The 8,888-nt window shown below is 29.7% G+C and overlaps 1 protein-coding gene across 1 annotated transcript; it reads left to right on the plus strand.

The window, feature by feature from the left end:
- Positions 1–258: 258 nt before the first annotated feature.
- LOC111627919 (zinc finger protein 468-like) lies at positions 259–1,759 on the plus strand. The gene is made up of 2 exons (XM_023371599.1): positions 259–403; positions 653–1,759. Exons 1-2 carry the CDS (start codon positions 267–269, stop codon positions 1,029–1,031), a joined length of 516 nt encoding a protein of 171 aa, XP_023227367.1. The 5' UTR covers positions 259–266; the 3' UTR covers positions 1,032–1,759.
- Positions 1,760–8,888: the final 7,129 nt, after the last annotated feature.

Raw genomic sequence — 8,888 nt, forward strand, 5'->3', positions numbered from 1 at the left:
TTTTGTCCCACCCTATACTACAACATAATATGCCTATACCTTGAAATTCACTTTTATACACAAATATAAAGAGCCTCATATTAAATAGTTTAGTGTTATGTTTATACTTGAAAAATATATTTTGATGTAAGGAATTGTCAGCTTGATGCTAAAACATGTAAATTGTTATCTGTATATGTAGTTATTAACTGTAATATAAGGAAAAATTGCAATATAAGTGAATAGCTCTAAAATGCAGTGTTTTCTTTGTAGGAGTTGATAGTACCATGACCTACAAATGTAAAATTTGTGATAAGTGTCTTGCTAGTAAACAGAGTTTAAGTTTTCATATCAGAATCCACACAGGAGGGAGACCCTACAGATGTGAAACATGTAATAAATGTTTTGCTTATTTGAACAATTTCAATTTTCATCTCAGAACAATTTTAAAATATATCCTAATGTAAGGAATTGTCAACATGATATGTTGTATGCTAAAACATGTAAATCACAATCACTATGTGTAGTTATTAACTGTAATTTAAGAAAAAAACTGCAATATAAATAAATAGATATAAAATGCAGTGTTTTCTTTGCAGGTTTTGATAGGCATAGATAGTACAATGGCCAACGAATGCAAGTTTTGTAATAAGTCGTTTACTAGGAAAAAGGGTTTAAATTGTCATATCAGAATCCACACAGGAGAAAAACCCTATCAATGTAAAACATGTAAGAAACGTTTTGCTCGTTGGAGCAATTTGAAACGTCATATCAGAACTCACACGGGAGAAAAACCCTATCAATGTAAAACATGTAAGAAACGTTTTGCTCGTTGGAGCAATTTGAAACGTCATATCAGAACTCACACGGGAGAAAAACCCTATCAATGTAAAACATGTAAGAAACGTTTTGCTCGTTGGAGCAATTTGAAACGTCATATCAGAACCCACACAGGAGAAAAACCATACAAATGCACAGCATGTAATAAAAGTTTTGCTCAATCAACCAATTTGAATAGACATCTCAGAACCCACACGGGAGAAAAATCATAAATGCATAACGTAATAAATGTTCTGCTAATTTGAGCGGTTTGAATCATCATCTCAGAATCTACATAAGAGAAGAGCCTAAATTGTGCAGAATATGTAATAAACTTTTTGGGAACACTTCGTGTTTAACTCATCATCATAGATTGTACAGTAAAGAAACACCCTACAAATGTTTTCTGAAGAATGGATATCAGATTGCCGTTGCAGAAGACATCTGGTGGAGATAGTAATCAACTGTGAAATATCCCATCAAAATTTCTCCAGCTGAATGAAAGGGAGTAACAACACAACGACTTATTCAAATGTATTTCCGAGCAATTATGTTAGCAGCAATCGTCGTTTCGAAGAACAAAATCATTTAATTCAGAATTTTCCCACTCTTTCTAAACACAGACCATTGATTTTGTTATGTGTGTAATAGTCAATTCCAAACTGAAGCTTACCTGGATGCTCATTGTATAATGCACGATCTATACCCATTTAATTGCATTGTTTTCAAGTGTTCTGTAGCCATGAGGCTTTAGAAAAACACAAAACAATACCCAATTCATTAGTGAATTTGTTTTACCATTTCAATAAATGCAGTGTGATATTTTGCTTGGGAAGACAATTATGAAGTTTATCTTGAATATAATATAAATTTTGTTTAAAAAATTTCGATTGACAATATGCCAAAAAAAAATTTATTGACATTTTAAAGTATTTTAAGTGATTTTTAAATAAAGTTTATTGTGAAGATAATTAATTTTTTATATTTGTTTTTATTTAATACATTTAAATTAAATTTAGTGATAAAATAAAGTAGTTTTTCATTAATTACATAACATTTTTAGTTCGATATATTAATAACAACTCTAGTGTACAGAATTTTTATTAATTAATGAAACGTTTTTGGCTTGCTAAGCATGTCGTTCTTCAAGATCCAATTATTAGCGAGGTTGAGGCCGAAGATTTAAACACGACATCGTGTACATCAGACGTTCAGACCCGCTTTAAGCTTAATAGTTTGACAATGGTGTTTGGAATGTCAAGCGTGATTACGCTGACTATTTAAACACCATTCTCAAACTTCTAGGAGTTGCTGTTAACTAATTAGAAGATAAGAAATAAAATTTATAAAAGTTTTAAATTAAATAATTACAAATTTTTAGAATTATTTTAAACAATAAGTAAGTAAAATTTGAATGGTTTCGTACTGCTTTCGAAATTTTCCGAATTATGAAAGTAATAGAATTACGATATTTACGATTTTATAATATTAATTTAGCCATACGAAATGGGGGTTGAGCGCCGGGTTTTCCCACTATCTTATAAAAACATCTTGTAACGACACAAAAAGGAAATTCACGGATGGCTCTAAAATGAATGACTAAAGAAATGAAAAGAACAGTGAGATAGACAGCCATATGATTTTTATAAATAGAATGAACAGAAGTAAAATAGAAAATAAAAGGAAAAGGACGACGAAAAATGTCTTAGCAATAGGTGCTTGGAATTTTAGAAGTTTATTTAGCACTAGCCTATTTCAAGGTCTTTAGAGAAAACCAGAAAAATATAATATATATATTGCCGCAATTCAAGAAAAACGTTGGAAAGATATTAGTATATTAGAGGGAGATAAATACTTAATAGTTCATAGTGGCTGTGTAAATGGCCAAATGGAAACTGTATTTATGATTTAAAAAAGCTGCAATATTCTATTCTAAATTATCAATGCATTAATAAAAGAATAATTACCATAAGTGTAAAGGGAAGATTTTTTATTATCACAATGATTAGTGTGCATGCACTGACTGAGGAGAAGAGGGAAGACGTAAAAAATGAATTTTATAGTCTGTTAGAGGAAGTCCTAGGGATAGTTCCAAAACATGATGTTAAACTAATACTGGGGGATTGGAATGCTAAGGTGGGAAGAGAAGTGTATCAAGAAGTCATCGGAAGAAATAGCATTTATGAAAATAATAATGACAATAGTAAACGAGCAGTGGACCTAGCTTCAAGACATAATATGGTAATTGCAAAAAACAGTGTTTCTTCATAAAATAATACATTTAGATACATGGATTTCACTGGATGGTAATACTGTAAAGTTTGCAGTATTACAGATGCAAGATCTTAAAGAGGGGCAAATTGTAGTACAGCTCACTACTTGGTGAGCGCAAACTATAGACAAAAAATATCAATCAAATCAAGAGGTGGAAGAGCAAAGAGTTCTATGAAATATGAAATCGTATCTCTAAAGCAGAAATAAAATTAAAATTAAATATTAACAGGTGCTTGAATAAAACCTGATGAAGGCAAAGGAAAATTGACAGAGACCAAATAACATTAAAGAACAATGAGAAGATATAAGATCAAGTGTCATCGCAACTGCAGCAGAAGTACTTGGAATTAGTAGAAAAAGAAAGAGAAATAGTTGATTTGATATGGATTGTAGAGATGCATTAGAAAAAAAAATGCGCAGTTAAAGGTGATTCAAAATGAATCTGAAAATAATATTAAAGACTTCAAAGAAAAGAGAAGGCTGGCATCTAAATTGTGTAGGAAGAAAGAAAGAGAATGGCTAAATGCAAAGCTAAAAAAAAAATAGAAGAAAATAGGAGAACTAATGAAATAAGATAATTCTATATGAAGATTAATAAAGAGAAAAAAGAGTGTCAACCAAAAATTTGTTTATGTACAGGAAAAGAAGGAGAATTCATTGGTGAGAAAAGTAAAATTCTAGATAGATGGGATGAATATTTTGAGCTACTATTAAACGATGGAGTAGAATCTATAAAGGGTCAGACGGAAACAATAATAGACGAAGAAGCCTCAGAGGTAAATTCTGAGGAAGGAGAAAAATGTGAAAATGGGGGATGTGAATTTCCAAGACCAATCGAATTGAGATGGACAATAACAACTCTAAAAAACAACAAAGGTCCTAGGAAGGATGGAATAGTATCGGAAATGATAAAAACATGTGGTGTGAAATTTAAACTATAAATAAGTAAACTCGTTAAGAAAAACTGGAAAAGCAAATAGATACCACAAGGTTGGAACAGAGAAATAATATGCCCAATACACAAAAAAGGAGACAAAATAGATTTTGGTATCTACAGGGGAATTACTTTATTGAATGAAGTTTATAATTTTTTTTTAATATTAGCAAAGAGGTTAACAGTATACCTGGAAAATATAGTGGGAGATTATTAATGCGGTATTCGTAATAACAGATCAACTACTGATCAAATCTTCACAATAAGGTTAATTCTGGAGAAATGCGACGAGTATTATATTGAGATATGCCAACTTTTTATCGACTTTAAAGACACTTTTAATAGTATTAGAAAAGAAAAAGGTTGGGAGAGTCTCCAGGAATTGTGAATACCTCTAAAACTTATAAATATAAAAAAGTGAACTTTCGAGAAGACGGAAGGCAGACTTGTGATCCAGAGATATATGTCAAGAGCAGTTGCAATAAAGAAAGGACTCAAACAGAAAGATGTACTTTTTACAGTTTTATTTAACTTAGTATTAATAGTGGTAATTAGAAAAGTTTATGAGGAAATAGATGTAGTTGCAAGAGAAACGATATTTAAAAGACATTTACAGTGCTTAGCACTTGCGGATGATATAATTATATTGGGAAGATGTAAACAGGTAATCGAAGAAGCATTTAAAATAATGGATGAAGTAGCAATAGATAGACCTAACCGTTAATGATAAAAAACAAAATATATAAAGGTAATTAGAAAATACAGTCAGCTGCCAAGTGGAAAATTCTACATATAAAGGACCACAAACATAAACAGGTAAATAAATTTCAATGCTTAGAAACTCAGCTAACAGAAAAAAACAAAATTGATGAAGAAGTAAAGGCAAGAGTGATAGCAGGAAATACAAGCTATTATACCTTAACACAAATTCTAACATCTAAATTCTAAAGAAATATCAAGATGCAGAAAGATCAGGATATATAAAACTATTATAATACCAGTACTCATATACCGCTCCGAGTCTTGAACAATGAAAAGTGTACATGAAGAACAGTTCAGATGATTTGAGAGAAAGATTTTCAAATGAATATATTGGCAAGTACAAGAAAGAGAAAAATGGAAAATAAGAAGTAATAAGGAACATGAACATTTATATGAAAATTCTGATATAGTAACAAAAATCAAAAGAGGTAGATTTCGATGGAATAAGCATTTGGAAAGAATGGACCAGAAAGAAAAATGTATCAATTGTATAGAGAAAGACCAGAGGGGAGAGAATTGAGAGAGATACCACAAAAAATTGAATAAGGATGTGAAGGCTGATTTGAGAAAGGTGTGAGCTGCTAAAAAGAAAAACTCAAGATGGAAACAAATAAGTGAAAATCCAGAATTAGGCCAAGGTCCTTCAAGGACTATAAAGGCTAGAGAGAAGAAAAAAAGAAGTATGTAAAACATAATCAAAATACAAATTGATTTGGTATTAAGGAAATTGTCAATTACCCCCAGTTAGTGTCAAGCGATATGCGTTTTCTTCCCCGGTGCTGGAGCAATGACAATTTGATTCTCCGTGCAGTAATGGATTCAGTAACCTTTTCAAATCTTATATGTCGATCCACGCTTTAGAACTACACTGAGTCCACAATAAATAATAAAAGCAAAAGGACTCTTAGATATAGCAAGACGACGTGAAAAACAAAAGATATTACAATACAGCACAAATGAATGAAGGATTTGAATTTTCAGTACAACAATCTCAGACAACATTTCAATTATCGCGACAAGAATATTGTATTTTATTACTATTTCAGCAACCCAATAGTGCTGTTTTATCGCAAACTTATAAAAACGACTTCGGAATGTTATAACTTTTTTTTTTAATTCGTTTTACGTACCTTTTAATGAAATATATTTCGGACTCATATTGAGAGGACTTACAATAATGTTTAAGGCCACTGTAAAATCAAGATGAAAATTCGTCAATTTTTGTTTTATTTGAACTTTAAATATGTTCTTATCTTATGGGATATATCTTATTGTTTTCAATAATACATTTGAAGATTTGAATGATAAATGTGTATTTTATAATTTGATTTTTATACCTAACGTAAATTTGTTTTATTGTTTATATTTAAATAATAATGTTAAAATTAAAATTGTATTTGTTCGTTTGATTTGTACAGTTTCATACCTAACAACAGTATAACAACTGAAGAAAGACAATATGAGTCTGAAATACATTTGTGACCGAAGGGTCAGCACCACGGCAAAATGACACCGTATGTCTTAAGCGACATAGAGACGCGATAGCGATAACGTGTTTAGGCATTTGGACCCGGGATGCAGGCGATATGAGAGACAGCGCTTTAAAGGAAGTGCAACAAACACAAGATTGGAATAACAAATATCCGTTTATTAGTAACTATAATCTATTTACAAATAAACTGAACATTGACTGTTTACAATTGAAAGGTTGAACATTATGGCTATCACTTTTCATATTTTTATAAGGTTAGTACTAGTATACAAGATAAATATTAAATTAGATACAGGAGAAAAATACATAATACAAAATGAAAAATACATTATCTTTGTTTCTTTTATAAAACGGAATTCCACAGCAATGCAGACTGCATATTATGAGTAAGACAGTTATAGCTGGTATATCGTAGCTACTGAACATATAACTGATGCTTCCACACATAGGATTCTCTTTTATCATAATCATTGATAGAAACAATAGTGAAATGAGCCAGAAAAACACTTCAATTATGTATTTAAATGAAATATTATAGTATTATTAAAGTATTTTTCTTATGCGGCACAATGGCACGACTTTATCGAATTTAGAGAAAACACTTTTATTACAGATTACAGTGGTTTCAAGTTGAAAACCGACAATAATCGTAACTAATTAATTCTTTTTTTCAATTCTTTGGTATTGATCGTAAACAAAGTAATGTTTTTCAAACTTGAAATATCATTATTTTTAACAAGCTTTTGGCCTAGCAAAACGTGAAAATTCCCAAATAATATTCGCGTGTTATTACACGACTAATGGCCTGGACACTTGGGTTTTTCGAAACGTTTTAACGTCTGCCACACCTAAGTGTCAATTTTCATAAAAATTCTTAAATGACGGCCGATTGCCCATGTGCTGTGTTATCTCATCCTATCAATAGTTGTGGTAGCAAGTTATAAAAATTTAGAATTCTAGATCAATTGTCAATGATGCCAGTTTTCTATTTCTAGTAATTCTTTAACGTATATAGTGGTTCCTTTTACATGTTGTTATAGTGACATACAACGCAACTTTGTAAAATTTAAAAACTTTGTTTCTTAAATGTTAGCTATTAAAGTTCAGCTCAAATATAAAGTATAAATTTTTTCAAAACAGTAAACATTTATACCGAATTTATATTATCTACTATTCATTGTTTAATGTTTCCTTTAAAATTTTTTAAGGTTTTCAATCTTAACACAGTATATTTATGTTATGTTTTTACTAAACAATGTAACATATTACAAGAAACGAGCACTGTAAAATCTTTCGGATTGATTTAAGAGTGTTTGATTCATATACACAGAGCAGCTTGCTATTCGGATTGATTCATATATACAGAGCAGCTTGCAATGGTACAAAACGTACAGTACAGCAATATCTGCACAAATTTGGCTTGCATATAACTTAACATTTAAAAAAAATTACTAGAAATTTCTGTAATCTTGTAATTTTGTCAATTCGTCTCAATTCTCATCCGTGAGTTACGGATAAACGAACTTCTACTCTATTTTAATAAAGTTTTCTTTTCACTTATATTAAGTGAAACAATTGCAGTAATGTCAGTATGAACATTGCAGTAATGTCAGTATTTTTTTATCTGTCATGGAAGGATATCTTTAATATAAATTTAATACTATACTGTACATAGAATATTGCAGATAGTTAGATAATCCTATCCTAATTTTTTTCATTCTATACTTTATATGAAATATCTTGGATTTCATTGTAATCATATACATAAAACTAATATTAAACCAAATAAAATTTCTCTAATCATACTGACATTGTGCAAATTAATTTACCTAGTGGGATGGAGAAATTGTTTACCTAAAACACTTTATCGAAAACCTGGATTGCCTGTAATTAAATATAATTACATAAAGTAATTTTTATAACACAGAAATATATATAAAAATATTTTCAGTCACATTTAAGGTTATTCGTAATTAAAATACAACACTTGTTTATGCAAATTACGTTAAATAACCGACGTGTGTGTGCTTATAGGTATTGAAAAAGAAAGGAAATTGTTCGTATCAATCGACAGATATTGAAAATAAAAATAAAACTGGTTTTATTCTGTAAGTATCTCAGATATTTTAAAATTAGAATATCTTTTATAATTAAAAGTTTGTATTATTTTAAGTGAAATCAAAATAAATAAATGAAAAGTATCTTACTCGGTGGATTAGAGTAACGAAATTAAATTCTCGGACAAAGCCTAAATTTTTTTTACTTATAATAGATATTGAATATTTTTTCGATAACGATTTTGTAAACATGGATTTATTATTTTCAATGTTAATTCATAAATTTGGGTAGATATTGTTGGACGCAAGGCCTGATCGAAATTCTTATTTTGAATTTGTATCAGCCACTTTTTGAACTATTGAAACAATACTGTAGATAATTATATTTAAAAAAGTTAAATTTTTAGTTAATTAAGAAAGAATTTAAATGATTTCACTACATGCTAATGTAATCTAGTAATTCTGATTAGTAAAGAATTTTCTGCATGAACTGTTACACGAACATCTAATAACTAAAATAAAAAATGAATGTAAATTACAGGGTGATCGTTATAAACCTGTGGTAATCAGA

Source organism: Centruroides sculpturatus, unplaced genomic scaffold (assembly GCF_000671375.1).
Source record: "Centruroides sculpturatus isolate CEXI.00-Female unplaced genomic scaffold, Cexi_2.0 scaffold481, whole genome shotgun sequence".
Classification (NCBI taxonomy): Eukaryota; Metazoa; Arthropoda; class Arachnida; order Scorpiones; family Buthidae; genus Centruroides; species Centruroides sculpturatus.

What these genes read in the sequence shown, in the direction of transcription:
- LOC111627919 (XM_023371599.1), top strand. Translation starts at nt 267, where the DNA reads ATGACCTACAAATGTAAAATTTGTGATAAGTGTCTTGCTAGTAAACAG. An exon ending in TTTGCTTATTTGAACAATTT is followed by an intron (nt 404 to 652) that starts CAATTTTCATCT and finishes TAGGAAAAAGGG; the next exon opens with TTTAAATTGTCATATCAGAA.